This window comes from Astatotilapia calliptera, chromosome 15 (genome assembly GCF_900246225.1).
Source record: "Astatotilapia calliptera chromosome 15, fAstCal1.2, whole genome shotgun sequence".
NCBI classification, from domain to species: domain Eukaryota; kingdom Metazoa; phylum Chordata; class Actinopteri; order Cichliformes; family Cichlidae; genus Astatotilapia; species Astatotilapia calliptera.
The window spans coordinates 34,491,020-34,513,763 of NC_039316.1; the positions used below are offsets into that span (position 1 = coordinate 34,491,020).

The 22,744-nt window shown below is 39.4% G+C and overlaps 2 protein-coding genes across 4 annotated transcripts; one reads left to right on the top strand and one right to left on the bottom strand.

Annotated features, from left to right (window-relative positions):
* On the top strand, nt 1-18,284 carry LOC113037602 (GRAM domain-containing protein 2B). Of its 2 annotated transcripts, none has more exons than XM_026194850.1 (13): nt 1-217; nt 11,694-11,867; nt 13,101-13,164; nt 13,249-13,321; nt 13,449-13,552; nt 13,658-13,756; nt 13,952-14,023; nt 14,251-14,319; nt 14,431-14,530; nt 14,792-14,881; nt 15,055-15,154; nt 15,543-15,650; nt 16,342-18,284. In XM_026194850.1, exons 1-13 carry the CDS (start codon nt 126-128, stop codon nt 16,358-16,360), a joined length of 1,164 nt encoding a protein of 387 aa, XP_026050635.1. In that variant the 5' UTR covers nt 1-125; the 3' UTR covers nt 16,361-18,284. The 2 variants fall into 2 exon arrangements, with proteins under 2 accessions (XP_026050635.1, XP_026050636.1); XM_026194851.1 differs by lacking the exon at nt 1-217 and adding an exon at nt 10,280-10,756.
* A 1,036-nt stretch (nt 18,285-19,320) lies between these two features.
* On the bottom strand, nt 19,321-22,575 carry lim2.2 (lens intrinsic membrane protein 2.2). 2 transcript variants are annotated; one of them, XM_026194852.1, is made up of 5 exons: nt 22,487-22,575; nt 21,304-21,526; nt 20,659-20,799; nt 20,199-20,333; nt 19,321-19,474 (listed from the first exon to the last, which is right to left on the bottom strand). In XM_026194852.1, exons 2-5 carry the CDS (start codon nt 21,479-21,481, stop codon nt 19,404-19,406), a joined length of 525 nt encoding a protein of 174 aa, XP_026050637.1. In that variant the 5' UTR covers nt 21,482-21,526; nt 22,487-22,575; the 3' UTR covers nt 19,321-19,403. The 2 variants fall into 2 exon arrangements, with proteins under 2 accessions (XP_026050637.1, XP_026050638.1); XM_026194853.1 differs by lacking the exon at nt 22,487-22,575 and adding an exon at nt 22,346-22,457.
* Between the last annotated feature and the right edge of the window lie 169 nt (nt 22,576-22,744).

Here is a 22,744-nt window from a genome sequence, read left to right on the forward strand (position 1 = left end):
GCCGTGGCTGAAGTGGGGAAGAAGAGGGGGGTCAGGGGAAAAAAAGCAGAAGCCAAACAAGAACGCTGGAGTTTGGCGTGGAGAGTCGTTTCTATACGAATCGACTACCACTGGCTGAGGGAAGAATGCTTGAAAACAAAAGAGAGAGGTTGAAAACTTTCCTCAGGAAGATCGACGAGAAGGCCATTGTCAGAATAAAACACTTCATGAAAGAGAGGTAAGCGGTATTAATGCGGTGCGGCTAGCTGAACCGTTATTTGCCGGGTGTGCATCAGTACTGGGCGGATGCACACTATCCCTTTGACAGCAGCTTGTTCGATAAGATTTTATATTTTGAGTTCATGCTGACGTGCTGTTTAACCGAACAGTGTTAAATAAGTTTAAGGGAGCAATTTTGGTTAAGATGGACGTGATGCCAGTTACTGGGGATTTACTGCTAACATGGTAGCACTCGCTAGGCCGAAGATCTGCTGATATTTAAATGAACTAATGCTAACGATACATTCATATATATATATATTATTATTATTATTATTATTATTATTATTATTATTATTATTATTATTATTATTATTATTTATTTATTTATTTTTACGAAATTAAAGCTGTTAAAGGGTAAGAGCTAAAGCTCACTAGGCACCAGTAAATAATTGCAGCCGCTGGCACCTTTTATAGTATTGGTTTGTGTGCATTAGCACAGCATATACTGAAGCATAAGAGCCTAAAGGATGTTGTTAGCTTAGCCACTGACTTGGCTGGTAGTCTGAGCATCTGACCCCATTCATGTTTCCTGGCTAGTCTTGGTAAAAGTATTTTCCAGTGTTAAAATGTAATTACTTGGCCACTGATGTATGAAATGTTGTCCTCTGAAGTAAACATATGTGCTTTAAAACTTAACACCAATGTGTGAAGTGTGGGTTTACACGCTGGGTGGGAGGGTGGGTGGTGTAATTTTAAACTGCTGTCTTTCATCGTTTATTTCAAATTTTCTAGAACAGTGTAGTCGACCCATTTTAGCCTTGTGATGTTTGTGTGAGCAGTATTAGCTCCTTAATCTTTTCCAGTAAGCGTAAATAAACAGTATTACCAGATGGAGAGTGGTGTAAACTAAGCTAGTCCAGAACTTGTAGGCTCTTAATCTCGCCTTTGCCCATTTCTGAGAAATCATGACTTCATCTGCTGACCAATGTGGGTCAGATTGGCGTCATATTGATTCTGTAGTCATCCTCACTGATAATCCAGTCTTTTCAGTGGGCAGAGGCACGTTTACCACCATCACAGTCACCCACACGAGCCTACAGTATGGTGTGTTTCCCTCTAACCTCTCAGGGAAACGCACAAACACACTTGTCACATGTAGTATGTCCAAGTCTGTCTTCTCAGAAAAAACTATTTATAGCTCCTGTGAGTTGACCACGGGTGGTACATGGTGTATTATATAAATGCTTTCAGCATTTCATTGTGAGTACTCACGTCCTCTGAGCTCTGCCTTTAAGTTCTTCCCCTTACATGGCCATTTGCTCGAGTGCCAACCGAGCTGAAGTGTCCTGCCGGTTATCAGGATAGCTACTGTGTGTGTCCAGTATGGCATGTACCATGATTATGTTTCCAAAACTCGCACTTTTTTTTATGATGGGTTAAGGCTTCAAGAAAAACCAAAACTTTTGCCTTGCGATTGCAACATTAAGCCAGAGTAATTCAATTCCCTGCATTGATTAATTTCCAGAATGAAGTTGAAAGTATCAGATAGATTTAATAAATGTGCTGCTTATTTTTGTCAAAAAAAGTGACTGAAGCCAGGAATTAAGTGAAATCTCTGCCTTTACACAGATTACATGCTTCAGAGCTCATTGCAAGTTGTAGTTGTTTTGCATACTGTCAGATGTCTTTGCTTCCAATGTAAAATAACCTGGTGCAGATTAGCTGCAATGTCTGGGCGTAGGAGCCTAGTATAGTCTGGGTGGGGCAGCTATGACTCCAGAAGGATGCTCCCAGTGCAGACCTTCCTTTCCACTGTAGGCAGAGAAGACTGGTTTAAATAATGCTGCAGGCATTGGGAAATCTGAAGTTAGAAGATGAAAACCACATTTGCACCACTGTTTGTCAGTAAATGAAAGGTTGAAGGCCAACTAGGTGGTCACATTTGAAGTTGCGTGTTGCTTCTATCAGTCTAGTGCCACCTTGTTACAGAGTCAAGAAAGAGGCTATATTTTTCTTAGCTTTTTTTTTTTTTTAACCTTTTTGGAGCTCGCAGTGGCTTGGAGAATTTCACCTAATGTTTTTGCATTGGTTAGTCTCATTTTAGAGAGATGACTTTATGCAGGCTTATCTGAATGCACGAGTTAAAGCCTGTTTACGTTCGGCTCAACTTTGAACAGCAGAATAACATCTGATTTAGCTCTTCAATGACAGAATGTCTTGTCTCTAGTCAATAAAGAACTTAAACCTTGATTTTTATGACTACCTTATCTTTTCGACAAGGTGAAAACTGCTCATTGGAAGCTGTAGGAGGAACTATTTTTCCAGAGTATTAGACTGCATTTGTGGGGCCTAACGAGCCAGTTAATGTGTTTTGTGTTCAGTTTTTCACTACAAAAATGCTATAATTACTAGGGCTGGGCCATATTATACCATTCACGGTAATAGGGCTTTGGAGCGTGATGTCACGGGGGTGGGCGTGGAAAGGATTTTGGCCCGATCCGCCATTTTGGGGGTCTAAGTAAGGAGCGAAAGCATAGCCATGGTTCGTACTTGCTGTGTGGTCGGCTGCAATGTTCGATCTTACGACCGGCACGGGAATAAGTTTCGATTGTCTTTTTATGCTTTCCCAACCTGGAAGTAACATGAAGGAGCTCATGTATCGGATATTACCAAACGAAGGCGTCTAGCCTGGATAGCAGCCGTGAGACGAGCTGATATCCAGTTCTGTTACGTCTCCAGATATCAGTTGATGTGCTCAAGACATTTTCATTCCGGTAAGTTCTAAATATGTTCACATCACACTTTATAGCTGAATAATATCATCGTTGGTGGTCTCGGAAGTTATAGAAATTGCGATCAAACATAGAATGAAGTGACTTGATTGGTTGATGTAAAGGCAATAAATGAAATGAGACAGGAAGGACACAAATTGGCGTTAATAATTTACCCGATTATCAATGTGTTAATTTACATGTACTTTACAATTATGGGCATATAATATGATAACGATATTTTAGCAGTTCAATGATAAATGCATAACATTAATTATGGTGGGGGGTGGAAAATGGCTATTTCACTCGATGCACTCCAGCTGACTTACTTTGGTATGAATGACGACGTACTAGGAGTTTGGCGGCTTGAAAATAGCCAAATCTTGCACCCAGCCATTTGTAAATTGGATGTGCGCCTCCAGTGACGAAACTGGTTCGCTGTGTAAGCGCTTACTCCACAAACAAGATACGTGAAGATATCGGGGTAGGACAGTGGCGGTAAGTTTTCTGGGTCTTTACTCCACTGCCGTATTTCATATGGGTCCAGATTTGCGATGCACTCTATTTTTTTTCCAAGTACCGCTGCTTCGCCTCTGGACGCAATCGGTCTCTATACCGTCAGTTTTCTTTTGAGCTGCTTTTAAGCGTGTTTCTTGTCGTCGTCGTTCCAACACAGTGTGTTTGTTTGCGCTCCCACAATGCATTGCGGCGTGACGTCAACTCCAAAGCCCTATACCGGTACAAAGCTAGGCAACGATAAGAAAATGACATATCGCGATAGAATATGGGTAAAACGCACATGCGCAGTGCCGAAAAGGCACGGAGAATGCACGGTAATGGAAAATGTGAATGGGGAAAGTAGATTGTTGAGTGAAACGGATGAGCCAGAATTGTTTTGTAAAAATGGTGCAGCTTAACTGGTTTGGTGTTTGTCCGTCAGATACACAACAAAGCACTTTTTATTTATTTATTTTTTTGTAGAACATGCAAGCGGGCTGTCGTTATTGCCGTACTTGTCGGACTAAGGTGCTTGTAAATCTGGGAATAATCTGGGTCCTAAACTCTGTCCTTTAAAGTCCCGAAGTCAAACGAACATCGCTGAGAGTGTAAAACGGTCTAAATTCTTTCATCTCTAATGAAATGATCAGCATTGCTGCTTTACCAGGTGTAACTATGAAGTTCAACATCCAGGCATCCATGAAAACAGAATTCATTACATTTAACGGAGTTAGAAGTTAGCTCGCTAGTTTCGCTTACCTAAACATGATATAGCATGTTCTGACTGAGAGATTTCTGAAAAAATCACTTCCAACATAAATGAAGACAGGAAGCGACACAGCAGTGACGTTTGTAGGGTTACTGAAGTTGGGCTAGCTGGTATATAATGAGGCTATCAACACAGCTGTGTTAGCATAACATAAACAGTGAAGCTCAAGGATGAATGCTAACACTTTTCCACTCGATAAAAGTTAATGTGACGGTTCCTGATGGTTAGAGACAAATGCAATCGCATGGCAGGATGCTGTAAACGGACCAAACTTCAGTCAGTAGAACAACTGAGATAATCCATCCACAATAGAAGGTTAGTCATTAATATACTGCAACAACATGGGAATAGATCAGTTGTGATAGAATACAGCATTAATGAATCAATGGTACAGAAGTGGAGGAATCAAGAAGAATGAGTTGAATAAAGTTTGATTTATCTCACTGCTTTGTTTCGCTTAACGTGCCTTATAATCTCGTGCACCTTATGGTCCGAGAAATACCTATTTGACTTTTTTTATTTGGCACACTGCAGTTTAATGTTGCAAAGCACCTCTTTTTAACTTCAGTGGATATTATACATGGTTATGCTCAGGATATGTCAGCCCATTTCTACTGGAAATGCCTTTTGGTTAAACTTTCAGCAAGGAATTTGCATTTGCACTGTTAAATGTTTATATGGCTTTAATGCATATAAAAACAGCTACTTGTTTAAGTAAAATGAATGGATGGGGGTTTTTTGCGCTAGTAAAGTTGTGGAGTAGGGTGTGAAACTCGAGACAGGTGAATTACATCAAAGACTGCCACAAAAGCAACCTGCCTTTTAGACAAACATTAGATCCGGCTAGGTGGTTTAAAGAATTTTTAAAACGGAACATGTCCTTGTGCAACCATCAGCATAAATTAACATCCCACACAAGTGAAGTGGATGTGTGGGGAAAGTTTTCACTCAACTACACTTCCTGCTCTGCAGTGAAATGGATTATATCCTTCACGCAAAAACATGTTTTACATGAATGTTTCCTATGGCTTTATTCACACACACCGTGATAGTCACACAGAAAGCTAGCTTAGGAAAGTTTGAGAGAAGATTTGTAAAACTTCCAGATGCTGTCAGATAATGAGATGTGTGTCTGAAACGAAATGTAGAAAAGGGACGGGTTTATGCATTGTGACATCTAAATTAATTTATTGCAATCCTTCATATGTTTGCACTTATTGTAATCGTAATGTTGAGTGGGACTTTAAAAAAAACAAACAAACAAAAAACCAGCACATTACTAGGGCTCACCTGCCGGGACACTGTGAGCACTCTGTTTGTTGCCTTGAAGAAAGAACCTCTCTGTCTTTGCCTGGTTTGCACAGGAGGAAGTGGGGAGAGATGCTGTGTGCACAGGGCCACGTGATTCCCCACAGAGAAACACACATTTATCCTGTAATGCTCTCTGTTCTAGTTTGTGCATACACACACACAAACACACTTTTTCAACAGACTGGGTACTGGCAGGGTGCCACAGAGTCTGAAATTTTGCCATGTCCATTGGCTTCCTTCCCTGCCCTTCCTGGGTACTCTACTGACGCTCACAGACATGCACGTATGCAAGCAGACGCATTATGCTTTTCAGTCCAGCCGACAATATTATTAAGGTCATCTTTGACATTATGTCTGAAAGTTGTTGTTTTTTTGTTTTTGTTTTGTTTTTTTCATTTTTTGTTCCCTTTTTGGTTAAAAATTTAACTATGTTGTCATAAAGTAGTTGAGATGAATTTGTTTGTTGCATACTAGCTTTGGTGGATTATAAAAGATTATGGCTGTCAAATGACATGGTTCACCGAACACAGTTGCAATAATCTCTTGTGCTTTTATTGAACTTGTTCTGTTGGTTGCTGGAGAAAGAGTAGGTCACATTTATATTTAAAAAAAAAACAAACAAAAACAGATCCATGGGTCTCCAGAAGATGGTGCTCTTACACTTTGTGTTTCTAATTGTTCTCAATATTCTCAATTATTCTGATCTTTGAGAGATTCACACATGTAATGCTTCCCCAAGCCTCACTTGTAAACTTTGGGCTGTGTGTTGGTTATGGAAATGCATTCTGTACTAAAGCAATTTTGTCTTAAGGCAACTGTCACTGCAGACCAGCTGACGCTGGCTTGACGTCTGAAGCTAAACTCTCGGGATCATCTCAGGGTAGTGAATGAAAGCAGTGTATACCCCAAGGAGTACTTTTAATGACTGGAATGTCCTGTACTGGAGAAATTGGTCTTCACCACACTAGAATTCACTGGTAATCACATTTGTATGACTATGTGAGAGAATAAATGGCAGTTCACCACCTTACAAACAGTGTGAAAGGTGATCTTTTGCTGAAACCTAGGCTGAACAATGCAGTAAAGTGGCACAACTCTTGATTTTTGGTTCTCTTAATATTCTTATGATGCAAACATGCATTCTATTGTCATCATGTTCAGTGAAATTCTAACAGGCCAGGTAATAAAAGTGTCTTTTCCTTTTTTGTCACTGGGACAAATTGACACATCAGGGGATTAACAGCCAGATCTGCTGTGGGGGTGTAGGTGTTGGCTTTGTGTAGCTTTTAAATAACTTGATTAAGGTTGTTGTGTAAGGGGTTTGTTGTGTGATGTTGTACAGTGTATCAGGAGTTTTAAAAAGCAGGGATAAGGGGGAAAACGGTGGCCCACTGACCAGCTGAATGTCAGTGGAACGCCTTTGTACTGTTTATATCCAAGGCATGTTTAGTCAACCCTCTGTCATTTTGATATAAAAGGGACAGTTGATAAAGTAATAAGGACATTAACTCTAAGAATATTACTAAGGAACTGAAATTTATTGAGATATGCATTTGCCTAATAAGCAGAAAATGCCCATCTTGATCTTGGGATGAGACACAAAACACTTTGGGGTGGCATCAAGAAGGTCATCCAGCATAAAAATCTGCCAGATCAGACATGATCCACCTGCTGTGGTGAATGATGGAGCAGCTAAAAGTAGTCATTTTCCCAGGTGACAATGAAGAGAAGTCATTACGAAATGGGAATTACTGGTACTGTAAAGTAGGAGCGTAATTGCCTCCATTAGGTAAATGCATGCTGTTCTACAATGTGTCATCCTATAGCTCTGCTCTGAGAAGCTCCTATTGAAAATGTTGCAACCAATATTTAGAAAGGAAGGAGTGGTTTCCTTTTTTCCTTTTTATTTATTTATTTTTTTTTTGTATTGTGACTAAATTAGGCCTGAAGTCACATGCCCAGCTGGACGTTATCTTTCTCAGTGATGTTGATGTCATAGAAATAGTCTATAGATGAAAAAACACCCTAGGCTCCACTACATTTACAGCACTCCACCTACGGGGTGATTTTTTTTTTTTTTTTTTTTTTTTTTTTTAATTTGTGTGTTAGTCAACAGCTTTTGAGGGGACCCCCCCCCCCCCCCCCCTTCAACACAAATGTCCTTACATTGATGGCCCTGTTCACATCGTCTACAAAGGCTGGGTTGGCTATTGTCATGCGTGCATGTCATATTGTCGGCTGCTTCTGAAGTCACGGCCCCATTGTTATTGAGAACAGGCTATTGAATTTTGTTGTTTGCCTATGCAAACTAAGAATAACCCGGCACTGTTTCCCTCGGCCTCCACATTTTTATCAACTACCTCCCACTGTTACTTGTTTCCCTGACAACGCATACTAAAGCTGCATTAGAAAGGAGAGAGCTTGGGAGGAGATTTGGGGGTTTGAAATCAAATGACCTTTTTTTTTTTTTTTTTTTTTTTTAAGTTTACTGTGTTCATTCTGCTGTTTCCCATCTCCTGTCCTGCTGCGTGTTTCTGGATCTGGTGTTTTTGTCTTCATGCTGAACTAGCACACGTGCTTTAAGCCATTAAAAAGACCTTTAGTCCCTGGCTTCTGATTTGGCTCCTAACTCACCTAGGTCCAAGTTCAAAAGGTATTACCATTGTTATAGTCGCCTGTCTTGGCCAAAGGTTTCAGGGACTGTTGAAGACTAGTACGGAGAATTTCGTTGGTTATGGAAAGACCAAAAGTCTTGTTGAACCAGCCGGGTCCTGTGGATTCTCATTGCTCGGAAGATGTGAAAAGGTAAGACGAACAATCGAGTCTGCTTACTGATCTCAGCCAGTCATCTTCAGACTGTCAGGTAAAGCAGAACTTGCTCTAGCCATACGCAACTTTCTTTTAGTGTCAAATTGCAGAGATCTTTGTCATACTCTATATTATTTTTTTGATGAACCACTTTCCCTAAGCAGTTTTTAACTTTGTTTTGTCAGTGGATTCAGATTTGTTAGCTAGTAACCACTGAGACCTCTAATGTTGGCTCTTTGTCTGGTTAAAGATGGGAGAAGAGGAAAAAATGCAGATAAAGAAAGATATCTGTTGGCAATCTTTGTTCTATGCTGAGGTATATCACATTTCTCTTTGTACAGAATCTTTTCTTTCAGATATTGTACTCTACAGTGAGTTCTAATGAATAACATACCTCCATAACTTTATCTAAAAAAAAAAAGCAGATTTAAGAAAATCTTTGGCAGTGATATATTACGAGTGATACTTAAACTAGACTAAAAAGTTGTAATTTGTTACTTGAACAAGAAAGTAGGTCAGATGTCAGCGCCTTAGTCTAATTAATTCAACACATACGCATAACTCAACACCACCGCCTTTGAAATTTAGAAATGCCTCTGTTGCAACCTGTGCAGGACATGGGTGTTTCATCATTTCTTCCCCACATTGCTCATTTCATTACTTTTTTTTTTTTTTTTTTATTTAAACACTGGGTACTCACTCACTAGCCTTGGCGTTTTTATACACCATTGAGCAAGTTTCTTCTACTGAGGCCTCATTGATAATCTTGAGATAACACTTCTGGCACGCAAACATGAATTATTTTTATTTTTAGATGATTATTTTTTAATTGCTCTCTTAATTTGCCAGCACATTGACGTTATCAGTGTTTTTAGAAGATATGTTAACAAACTAATGCAAAGGCTTGACAATGAAAATATCACAGAGGAGTTTAATTTTCAGATAGGCTGCACTGTTGAAATGTACGGGTGTTTGTGGCTTCCTGACTTAGAGGAAACGGCTTTAACCTTAATGGTTTTGCTTAGCTCTAAATAGAGGAAGTAGGTAAGAATGTCAAACAAGCTAGTAGTATTTCAATCATGCCTATATTGCTTTGCTGCTTTAATGTCTGCCAAGTAGGAAAGGGTCAGGTGAGCATATTTGAATACCCGACCAGCAGTTCAGGCCCGATTCTGAAATTGTTGTGACAGCACGCACCCTTCTTCAAGTGTAACAGCCACATTAACTTACTTGCCCACAGTTTCCAAATCTTTGGTAAATGTTTTTAAGAGGTTTTTTATATAGTTTTAAATATGCAATAAAAATAAGTTTCTAGAATAAAGTTTGTGCAACTACAATTGACTGAAAATGGGTTTTACATCAATGATTAAAAACTGGACATTCACATAGATGCTGAAATGTTATCCACTCTTGCTTGATTGTATTGCATTGCATAACAGAGCGGAATACTTTCCAAATAACAGGGCAGGTAACTGCAGTTGCATTCATGTTCTTTGTTTCTTCACGTTTGCCCTACTAAAAGGTCATGCTGAAAAGAAATCATTACAGCACAGAAATGGCTGACGCTGTTAGAGAAGCCAGCATATTATACTGTCGGTACAGTTGGGTGATTTCCTTACTTTTAACAGAAAATGTAAACTTTTGTTATTTGGTTTGTTATTTCCTCTGTGGTTAGATTCACTGACTGAAGGGGGAGATGGATAATGCACCACTTTCTAGAAGGGCTAGTGTTTTCACTTCACAAGAATTTCACCTTCACTGTCATACACATGGCTGTTAATTATTGGCTGATCTTTTTCCTTGTCGGATTTAGAGTTTGATGCTTTTGATCTGTGGATTTGTTTTGTTTCACATCAGGTGTGTGTGTGTGTGTGTGTGTGTGTGTGTGTGTGTGTGTGTGTGTGTGTGTGTGTGTGTGTGTGTGTGTGTGTACACGAGAAAGAGGAGGGACTGTGTGTGCTCTTGCCTGTATTTGTTTTGTTCTGGGGGTGTGGTTGAGTTTGACGTCACACGCTACGGAGTGTCACACCATTCTCATATAGAGACAGCTTCCTCTTTGCTAGCACATTCATACAGCAAGTGAGCAACAGGGTGGTTTTTTTGTTTTCTTTTTTCCCCTGTAGAAGGATGTGGTAAAGAGGCCTTATGTACAACAACTTAACTGGAACTACATGCATAATGTCAAGAGGATTTTAAAGATTTTTCTGGGAGGAGGGAGTCTTAATATTTGTTTAGTTCTTGGTTACCTTTTCTGCCTTGAGGCCTGTACGCAGGCTTTTTAGAAAAAAGAAACTTTTTTTTAAAAAATTATTCATTGTGTTCATTTATTAGGATAGGAAATGCCTACTGTCAGTAGGTATATGACTTTTCGTTCATCAAAGCGATTTAAATTTACCAGGTGAGTGGAAGTTCAAAGTTAATTTGTGTGGTGTTGTTGTCTTTGAACAAGAAATGCAAGCTTTACACTGTCTTATATAATGTGGGCTATGTGTTTTTAGGGATTTCAGGATGTTGTAATCATTCCACTGTCTTATCCTGTGAATCTGTTTTGTTAGTTCCTTGTCAAGGACAGGCCATTGTTTCTTACAGAGCATATGGACTATAGAGACACTTGTAATCTTCTTTTTTACAAGACTCTTTATTGAAATGGTATATTTGCAGAGGCTTGTCAGGTTGAGAGCATGAACCTACGTCGATCAGATTGTAAAGCAGTCAGGTGCTTCTGGTCAACTGAGCTCTGATGCAATGTTATCAATAAAACCTTTTCTTTGGATTGGGTAGCGGATGCCAGCACATCAAAGATGGGCATCGTTTGACATAGATGTCAGATACATCTATGCATTACAGATGACTTCAGCGGAAAGGGATAAGTGATTTGGAGTTTTGTTTTTTTTTAAAAGAGAGGCTTAAAACACTCAAAGTTGATGTAGAGCAAAAATATGTCATGTTAACATATTGGCAGTGTTTAACTGACCTGTGTTTTGATGGTAGATGTTTGAGTTTTGTTGTTTCCCTGTGCCGTTTTTTTTTTTTTTAGTGGTTTTCTCATTTGCCATCCTGTGGTAAGATGTTCTGTTTTTTAAATGGCTGCGGTAGACTGGTGCAACTATTTTTAAATGCATGTTTAGGTGCTATCAGTGGATGCTCGGACTTACTTTTTGTGTCCAACAAAGCAGAATCACTCGTATTTGCACTGTGAAAAGTCATCGTCTACTTGGAGACTTTCTAAATTGTTTGCGTACATGTGAATGTCTTTCTAAAACCTAAAGTGGCTCATTTTGTAATTTTTTTTGTTTTTTCTTTCTCCCCCTTTCCCCCCCCTTAATTTGTTGCAGCTACCCAGTAGAGAGCAGCAGTGGTGGGCTGCCAGCCAAAGTAAGGAAAAGCAGGAGCACCTTAAGCAATGGCAGCATCAAGAAGGTGGACGCGAGGAAAGCTTTGAGTTTAGAGGCGGCCCAGCTCGAGATCCAGCAACAGCACAAAACCCTGACCAGACAAGCACCTGTCAGGTGGGCTTCATGGGGACACAGTTCTAATTACACAAAAGCCAAAAACGTGGATTCTGTGACGGTTAATAACAGCCTCATACAAATTTTGGAAAGTGACACTCGTTTTGTTATTTTGTCTCTATACACCGCCACGGAGGAGTAGAAGATTGAACTTGAACCTTTAAATTTACTTTACTATTTAAAAATAAATAAATAAATGTCTAATTCTTCTTAATACGGTGGCTTAATGTGTTAAATTAAAACTTTCCCAAAGAGCCACGTTTGTGTGTACTCTGTTATTCAGATCAGTTAAATTTGGTAGAGCAAGAAATTGTTTTAATCTCACATTTGTTTTAATAAAGAGATGAACATTTTAAATGGGTGAAAAAATAAAACTCCATAATAAATTAACAGTATTTCACTGCCTGGAGGTGCTTACGGTTACACAGCTGATGTTATGTGGACTCTCTCATTGAGAACACATATCACAAGACCTGACCCCCTCAGGCATCATGCACACATGACCACACACCCCATGTAGGCTGGTTTCTCACATGATTCAAATGCATGAGCGTGGGGATGAGTTTGATTCCTGATGATTCAGTCTTGATTATTTCTTTTGTCTAGTTGTGTGGGCATAGTGAACACTCTGAAGAGATTCAAAGATATTCAAATGCTGATTTGTTTTTTTTATAACCGTATTGGCAGCTTTACTCATTTATAGATAATGCTATAAATAAGCGTTTTAGTAGTTCAGATGGAGTGTTAAATCTCAGTCATTGCCTTACCTCGTAGCTAAAGATTAAAAGCATGTGACAAATTTAAATATGAGTGCTGTGCTTGTGGAAAACATACCATGGGTGCGTGGGAGCAGGTGAAAATATCACTTGTCAACATTTTTAAGGTTGTTGAACAGGTTTCCTAACAAAGTAATTGTTAACGTTTTACATTTAAATAAAGTAATTGTCGTCATTTTTACTTTCTTTCTAACTCCATCACTGCTTCGCTGCTATGTAGTGCTGTGTGTGTTTGTGTGTCGCAGTCAAAGACAGGCTGCAATTCAAGAAATATAAACATGGCAGAGAGAGTTTTGCATATTTTTCCTGCTCATTTGACACAGGACCTATCAGGGCAGCTTCACATGAGCCTTGTAATCCAGGAAAAAGTCAGATGATATGGTTCATGCGGGTAAAATGTTGTGTTCATTTCCTTTTTAGTCATGCCTTAATCACTCTTATTTCATGTTCTCCTCAGAGCGCAAACTTTTGACGTCGACAGCAAAGACTTTAAGAAGACCGAGGGCACCGGCTCACAAAGTGTAAGTCCACCTCAACTTTAAAAGCAAACTGATGAAGAAAGTATTTCACTTTAATTAAATAACAATCCAATTTTATTATTTCAGAGTTTTAAAAAGCACAACAAAACATTTCACAAGTTGTTTCCAGACATTCCTGAGAGTGAAGACTTGATTCATGGTAAGTTTTTTAAAAAAAAATTATTAAATGAAGAATCAAAGTTTTTTTTTTTTTTTTTTTTTTTTTTTTTTTTTTTTTTAAAAGAACAAGCTGCATAAAACTGAACGGTTCTGCTCTCCTCTCCCAGCATACATCTGCGCCCTGCAGAAGGAGGTGCCCTACCATGGTCGGCTATACATCACTGACACGCATGCTTGTTTCTTTTCCTCTGTTTTGCTTAAGGATACTAAGGTATTTATCAGCTCAGACCTCGCCCATCATTCTTTTTAGCTCGTTGTGGGATTTGTCTGACGCAAGTCTGACCTTTTCTTTGTGTGTGTTCGTGTGCCTTTGCAGGTAGTGGTTCCAGTTTCCTGCATTAAAAGAGTGAAAAAGCAGAATACAGCTTTGCTGGTACCCAACGCCTTGTCAATTCGCACCACAGAGGGAGATAAGGTCAGTTTCTCACCTTTATCCTCACACAATCTTTAGTTAACACTTATTGAGCCTACACAGCGTGTGCAGTCAAAGTCAAACGTAAGCTTTGAACTCTGATTTATATGTAATGTAGTCAGTGGCTGGGTGACCTTTTATGTTGGGCAGATGGCTAATGTTCGTTTTGTTTTCTTTATATTCCCTCCCATTGTGCAGTACCTCTTTGTGGCTCTGAGGAATAGAGAGTCGTGTTTTCAGCTGCTGCGTTCAGTCTGTCCTCAGCTAGAGGTGAGTGGCTGAGGTCACAAAAGAAATCTAAATTTCTGCAATGGATCACAATATTGTAAAACTATACCATGTCACTGTTGGCTTATTGGAAGTCTTGCAACGAATGTGCTTTTCCAGCCATGCTGTTGCATCTACAAGTTTAAATAAACCTTTTCAGAGCGTGCAGAATATAAACTCCATGAATGACAACTTAATACTTTTTTTGTTTTTTAATGCCTCTGTTTCAGGATGTCAGTGCAAACAGTAGCCCTCTCTTCTCCTCAGCTGAAAACAGCTTTGATAAGAACAAACTTGTGGTGAGTAACTCTTTTCTGCATTTTAAAACCATGATTGTTTCTTTTTGTTTTTTCTCCCGCTCTTTTTTTTTTGTACTGATGGTTTTTGTTCTGTGTTCATCTTACTGACAGAACTCCAGCCAGTCCAGTCTGGACGATAGCTTCGACCAATTCAATGGCTCCAAGTCTCAGACTTTACAAGAGGACCACCCTCTGCATAGACTGCATACAGGTGAAAATTCAGCACCACCTCTAAGCGTTGAGCTGTCTTTTGTTTTTGTTTGTTTTTTTAATGCATTATTGTTGTTACTTGTTAGTAACTTGTAGCGTTTCTTAAAAGATAACTTGAAAATGCTGCAAGACCTCAGCTGACAGTGCTACGTGTTGATAGCGTTATCTACTCTTCTCCTATCAGACCTTGAACTTTGCACGTTTACCATCTCGATCAGAAACAAGTCTAACTTCCCCCCTCTCTTGCTTCTCCTGCTTACAGAGGCAGTGCCTAATGTAAATGGTTCCTCTCTGAAGAGCCTACATATGCAGCAGAGTGAAAGTTCATCTACAGAAGAGCTGTCTGTGTCAGGTAAGCAACACATGGCCAGTTAACACTAGTTACTGGCATTAGTTTTGCCTATGCTGGTAGGATATGGAAAACTGCATAAATATCGAAGGCCTGAAATTATAATATCACAACTGCTTGCAACGGACCTTAAAACCTTGGTGTTGTTATTGGTGTTAAATTATTATATGTTTTAGGTGGATCATGGGTGTGGAATGTGACTGAAAAAGCCAAGTCCTTGGTGGTTCAGAGAGAGGCCAGCAACCTCAACACTCTGCTCTTCATTTACTTGATTTTGTGAGTAGATCCTTCTCTCCCAGCTGTCTTTATCCTCATGACTTTATCTGAACTTGCATTTCACTCCCAAATTCTCAATTTGAGGGGCGAAAAAGTAAAAAGTGGTTCTAAAGCAGATAATCTTGTAGAATATACCAACAAAAGTAACTTGTCAACTATTTATGTGATTTATTAGTTTGTTAAATGGGACAATTGTTAAGAAACAAAATTTTCAGTCTGTTTTTAATAATATTACATATTTTATAAAAATGCATTAGCTCTAGCATCACTTTGGAATTGGCTATTTAGTCTGTTTTGTTTGAGCAGCTGTTGGTTGAATCTATGGAAAGGTCTGCATTTGATTCTTTGACACCCAGGCAGTGAATCTGACTTATATTATATGTTGTAGGGTGGTGCTGCTGCTGCTGTCTTCGGGCTACATCGGTTTACGTATCGTGGCCCTGGAGGAACAGCTGACGTCCCTGGGCGCTCTGCCTGAATTCAACTTGCAGAGCAGGTAAAATGTCCTTGATTTTTTTTTTTTTTTTTTTTTTTTTTTTTTTTTTTTTTTTTTTTTTTTAAATCTTGTGTGTTGGCATGTTTGCAGAGAGAAGAGGGCTGCAGCTTGACACAGGAGATGAGAGAGAGAAAAATTTGCATAGTTTTTTCCTGCTCATTTGGCTCCGATCCTGTAGACGAGAGGAAGAAAGGGTGGAAACATGTATTATAATCTAGGAAAATCTGACTTATCCTGGGCCACTGCCTGTTTAGTCAGATGTTGTAAGTGTCTTTATGTATAGAAATTTATGTGTGATCTTCAGCCAAGCGTTTGCAAAAGTACAGATCATGACTGAAAACCTTAGTACATCAGCTCAGAATAGGTGTTTTATCAGAGGTGATCACTCAGAAGCGCGGTTTCCACTGACTGTTTCTTTTGAGGGGACCAGTGGACCCGAACCCGTATAAAGTAGTTGCATTCAATTACCCTGAAACATGCTGCTGATCTGCTTGAAGGACAATAATGCTCCCATCTTTACATTTATTAATAATTCCAAACTGTTTGCAGAGGGAGTGTTGGGAATTCAGTCATCTACATTTTGATCACGAGTTTGCTCGAAGGAAGACTAAGTTAATATTGCAGCCGAGCAAACAAATGTAATTCCAGGAGTAGGTGTAGCTTAACGCACTGTTTCTCTTTCTTTTCACAGGTACCAACAAGACACATAACAATCAGCAACTTAAGGAGAGATTGGTTGACTCATGATCGGAAGATCATTTCTGCCTCTTCCCAGCAGAACCAGCCAGGGAACTTTAACGTACTCAGACTTTGGTCTCGATGTGGCCTGCACAAAAGAAGAGTGGCCAACATGTGCAATTTCAGACACAACTTGTTGACTTGAAGGGCTATATTTCCTCCAAGTGCAGTAAACAACACAGCAAAACAAAAGGACATGCTGCGACCCAGTCACATAGAGCCGAGCCAAAAACATGTACACGCACTGCCTGGTTGCAGTGTCTGTTTGAACCAAAGCCAAATGACTCTTAGTGAGGTGCCACATTAGTCAAGTCGATAGGCACGCTTCTGGCAGCAACTGTTCCACATCTGTGAATTTACGTTGTCCTCTTCTTTCTGAGCATGCATTCTTGAACAGGGCTTAAAGCATTAGCCTGCTGTAGTGCCGATGATTGCACCTCACCTCTCTCGACGTAGTGCTATGCATAGCCAAAGATGCACACGTCTTTTGCATGAGTGATGATGGAATGATGTTTTTGTCTGTTATTTAGCCCTCAATCAGCAGTGGTGTCTAAACGCCTTTTAAATCCAGTCACTTTCGGGTACTTCTCTTCAAATGGTTCTTATATTCTGAATCGGCGGTGGGTTGAAATGATGATGGCTAAGATCCAAACTTCAGATCAGCCCGCAGAGGCTCGATACTTTCCTGATGGTCTTGTCCTTTCTCTCTCTCTCTCTGTCCAAGCAGAAATGATTGCAGTATTACTTCTTGAGTTTGGCAGGATTTAAACCTGTTTAATGATCATTGCTCAGAAGTGATTTTTTTTTTTTTTTTTTTTTCCCTCCCAGTCTCTACTGGATGAATGCATCAACAATGCACAAAATACACAAGAATATTAGGAAGCTGTATTAGGTAAAGAAATGTTTTTGAGTACAGCTTTTCGCTGACTTTGGTCTTCAAGAGTAGCAATCAAACCTGTCTTTTTGATGTTCACTGCAAACCTCTCTCTATGACAGGCCTGTTGGGGACCAAGGTGGCATTTCTTCAGGTTATTTAAAGTAGCACCAATAACATATTTCTAATGTAGGTGTCTGGGGAAAAACGGGCACTTGACTGATTCTGTGTACTCTTTGTCACCTGAAGAGGATTTTTTTTTTTTCTTCTTCTTCTTAAATAACCACACTTGCTGCAAGGTCCGAGATTATCATAAGTAAAACAAGTGGTCCCAAAAAGAAATTTCAATATGCAACGAATTGTTTTGCATGACAAAATGTAATTTCTGTGAGCAGTTTGTTTGTTTTGTCTTTTAAATGGAACTTGATGTTCGTGGGTTCGTGGAAATTGAGTGAAAGAATCGTCTCGAGGGAGCAAGCGCACTTTAAAAACTTGTGGTGTGCCTGTCACAATCCAAGACGCTGTTTGGATTGAGAAGAAATGGCAAAAGTGGTGTTCTGTGGTAACTAAAGGTGCTTAGACCTTATTTTAAACAACAAAAAAGATTTCACTCAGGGGTGGTGGGGCACTACCCACCATGTGGTTTTAGGTTGTCAACTTTTCCGCTCATTTCAAAGTCTTGTTCTCATGGTGGGGTTCACATTCTATCCTCTGTGGTTCCTCCAGTGTTCCTTAAAGAAAGAACACTGTTTCATTGAGTTTGCTCAACTTTACCAATTGATAAAACTGTTTGCTTTCTGGCTGTTGGTTTTTTGTTAGTTTGTTTTTGTTTTGTTTTTTTTCCCCCCTTTTGTACGACCTGTTTAAACTAACAATGCATATCCATCTCAGTGATTTAGCATCACCTTTATGGAAGCTCTCAGGAGAGTCCTTTTGTGATGTTCAGTTAAGGTTACACTCATAATGCCACATACAGTACTGTCAGTTCTTACACCCCCCCCCCCCCCCCCCCCACCTGGGGGCAGCACACACACGCAAGTACCGTCCTCAAAAAGACTCCTTTAATTCAGTGAGGAGGGTAGTAGTTGTGAGGTTTTGCACTATTACAAGTGTTGTAAATAATTTTGTATCATTTGTTAACGCCCTTAATTCTATTATTGTCCCATATTTATTTGCATTCTGTGTAATTCAAAGTAGTCTCTGTGAGATGACTTTGCTATTGTTCAAAATAAATCAAATGTTTCAGTAAATAATATCTTGTGCTCTGTTATATTTTTCCTTTTTTATTTTGATAAATTGGACGTGGTAAACGGATGGAAAACATGAAGTCTGGGAGTGGCAGGTAACTTGGATACTATCCAATCTAAATAACTACACGCCTTTTAAACCCATTTCCAATTCATGCCAGTGTTTGCTGAGAAATTTCTAAACCCACGGCCGCCTCCTTGGGATTTACTAGCACGCACACAGGCATTGAAAATCAGGTATGAGTTGTAACTGGAAGTCATGGGAAAAACACATTCTTCAGTGTTGTATGCAGGAACTTCATGGTTGAGTCTTTAGCGTTTAATGTGCACTAAGACTTACAATAATTATTGTCTCTTGGTATTATCTGATACTGATATAAAGGTATTCCCAGCAGTATCAACAATTAACGCTTACTTTATATGTTGATGACTTGTATCTATATAGTTGGTAAATATTAATAGTCAGATGAACAGGCAGAATCAAGACTTAATGAAACCTCATAGATGATTTAAAGCCCGAGTTGCATAACTTAAGGAAAAGACTCCTCTTGAGCAGAGCGCTTACATACCTCCTGTTTGTGGCATTAGAGCGCCATCTAGTGGACAATCTGTCACATAACCTTTAAACGACATTCATTTTAAGAGTTTGACTTTCTGGTTAAATAAAGTGTTAAAAACCAACTGGAATATTATTTTTCAATTGGTTTTAAATCAATAATTCACACAGTTACAGTTTATGTATCTACATTAAAGTAAAAGCAGTGGTGTACTAGCACGTGGTGTCAAATATGTATTACAGGGAAACCAGAAAGAAAGGAATCTATATTCATTTATTCCATCCTAGGTACTCAAAAGCAGCAACAGTCTGCAAGCGGAGCAGTGCGTTAGTGCTGTTCAGCTCTCCGGGTTATTGGGGGGAGCAGGTTCTGCAGTGGTCCGCTGGTAGGCACAGAGTTGGAACACGCCTAAAAGGAAATGATATGTAGATAAGTATTAAAATACCTTCTTAAAAACGATGGCTCTCAAACAATGAAAGCTCATTAGAAGGACAGAGTAGCCATGAGTAATTGTTACTAAGGTAGGAAATGCCAAGAAGCTGCTTAGTCCCTAAATGCACATATTCAACTCTGTATATTTTATATATTTTATTATTATTATTATTATTATTATTTTATTTTTTTACTATTTAATTTGTAAAAATGTGTATACACACACACACACACACACACACACACACACACACACACACACACACACACACACGTAGGAAAATATTTAGTATACACATCCAGAAATGCATACACTATTATATATTGTACATATATTTATTAGTTTCAGGTTGGCCATTCTTGTATTTTGCTCGTTTGTGTTGTTGTGTTTGCACATCTCTGTTGCTTGTGGGGCTCGCACACAAGAATTTCACTCGCATGTGCTGTGCCAGTGTGCCTGCACATGTGATGTGACAATAAAAAAGTGATTTGATTTGATTTGATAAATGTGTCCAGAAAATGCCCTTTTGTCATTTTATCATCAAGTTTGATATTTGACAAAAGCCTCACACTGAGGCTCTGGTTTTATTACTTATTAGAAAAATAATAAAATATTTAAAAAATAATAATAAAGCATGTTGCTTGTGATTCACTCACATTAAACATGACTCCTACAATAAGAAATAAATACAATTCAAACCTGCTGCAAAGGCCAAAATAATGGCAACCCAGCCTATGATGTAGGACCAGGAAAAGCGCCAGTCCAAGAAGCGTTTGCCAAAGAAGGTAACAGTCACACCAGTGTAAATTGCCAAAGCCAGCAGAGCGAGAAAACCTGAGAACAGAGGAGACAGAAAAAATCCACTGGGTAAAACATGAAGACATATTTCTTTGAGACCTGTATGTTGCCCCCAAAATATGAAAAAAATCAACACAAGACATTTAGTTAATTAGTTTGCATTCAGGACTTGAATGTATAATTGCTTCTGGAATCTTTTACATGATGGGAAGAGTTCCAAAAATAAAACCCAAGACAGAGGGCTGGCATCAGGCTGCCCCCTATCACCCCCAACTGGTCGTGTGACTGTTGGTGTGATTATTGAGTGTAAATAAAACTGTATTGAAATTTGTATTTTCTGATCTGCTCACTCTTGGTTTACCTGACAGGACCAGGGCAATGCCACCTGTGCGCACTCTCCTGTTCTTGGTGCCGTTAGTGAAAGCGCTCAGTCCAAGCACCACGCCAGCAAAACAGCTCAGCACTGCCAGCAGCATGAAGGCCCGTGTGGCATCCCAGAAGGCTGGAAACAAAAAGGTCAGAACCATGTCCACATGCTGAATATACACTTACATTTGCACTGATTGTGCAGCTCGTGTTGCCTCACCAAGAAGTCACAAAACCTGCCATGAATTTGATTATTTGTGTAAAACACTTAAGAATCATCTGCTTAAAATATTTAACTGTAAATAAGAATTGTAGCCAGTTAACTTTTAGAAAAAGCACACAGTTGCAGTGTAGAGGTAGGTGGACAGTATCGCTAGCAACACTGATATTGATATTAGGTCGATACTAGCATAATATCCTCTAAGTTCAGTATGTAGCCCTTTAAACGTGCTAAACATTATTTTTTGAATAACTGAGGTACTGCAGTCTTTAAGCCTACATATAAACCATGTGCACTTGCTTTAGCTTTCTATGCTGTACAAATTTTTCTACTCACAACATAGTCTGCATGAATTCAGATACTTTTGTTACAGTTAAATTTATGAGTTTGTTACAAAAAATCTTGAGGTGGACCACTCACCTACAGTGATGGTGTGGGCGTGGCATTTGTGGTTGATGCAGAATCTCCAAAGCCCCTGATTGGCCGAGCTGCCAGAGTATCGATACTGCATCCAGAAGTCCGTCGCTGTAGAAACTATGAGAAGCACGAGGGCGGCCACGCCGCAGAGGGTGCCTCCTCCTGCTAAAGTATACAGCATTGTGGAGACGCCTGGCAAGAGACTGTCCTCCTAAACATTCAACAGCTGCTCGGGGAAGAGAGGACAGAGTTGGGGAAAATACAGAATTAAGAGTTTGTGCACAACACTTACATATTAATTTCCTGAAAGATCAGCTGCACACAGTCTTTGGATTTGTTTTTTTCTCCTGTCGACCCTCGAGTCTTTTAGATGATCACATAAAAATGCACAAAGCTAAGTTCCTCATTAATTACAGAAATCCATTACCAAATCTACATCTAGTAAGACAGCAAAGAGCAAGTCCCTGCCACACATGCACGTGGCTTAGTTCTTATAACTACAATAAAAGCAATCCAAAACTTGTTGCGAGTCTGAGGAGCTACCTCTTTCTGTTTAAAGCACGTTTTCCTTTTTAAATCTCGAGACATTATCTTGATGCATTTTGATGGAAAAGTTACATTTCGTATCACCACATCAGATAAATGTGCTTTTAATTTAATTCTAGAATTGGATATAGTCAGAAAAACACTTGACTCAAACTGCTGTATGACAAAAAGCTTGCCTAACAGGCAGTTCAGAGCCATTGTTCATCACTAATTCCCCTCTGTGCTCCACAAACTAATCTTCCACCACTGAGTAACTGAACCGTCAGCACTGCTGCTCTGTCAGCCAGCCAGTAAACCAGCAACTTCATGCACTGACTTTTCCCGTACTTCTCGCCAAAAAATTTCCAAACATCCAAAGAAATTTTATACCTGAGTCCCATATATTTCTATTAAGTAACATGAACCAACACTGGGGTCACAGGTCCAGTTTGTAAGCTGTACAGATCCTTTCTCAGTTAAAATAAATAAATATATAAATAAAAATCACCAATCTTGACACCTCATGTCTTCTATATCTTTGTAGGTTTTCCTCTTCAAAAGCAATTTTGTCCTTTTCCCTTTAAGGCCTCAAAGACTAATATTTTCCTGGCAAATACACTCAGTTACGTTCTTTTACACTTGTACATTTTTAAACTGATACCTCTGGTTTTGGCTGGTTGCTCTCCAGGTTTGTTGGCTGTGACAGTGCGCGTATCCTTTTTAAGCCCCCGTACCTCTGGCCCTCATTGTCCACTGCACAAAAGAGGGAATGATCGAGCGCAGCATGTGAGTGATGCTAAATCCCCCTCTTGCTCTCTTCTCTGCAGTTACCTCCATCCTTTTATCACCCCAGTGCATCTCTGAACTCTTGCTCTTGATTTTTCTCTATGTGCTGTATGACTTCCTATCATTTTTTTTT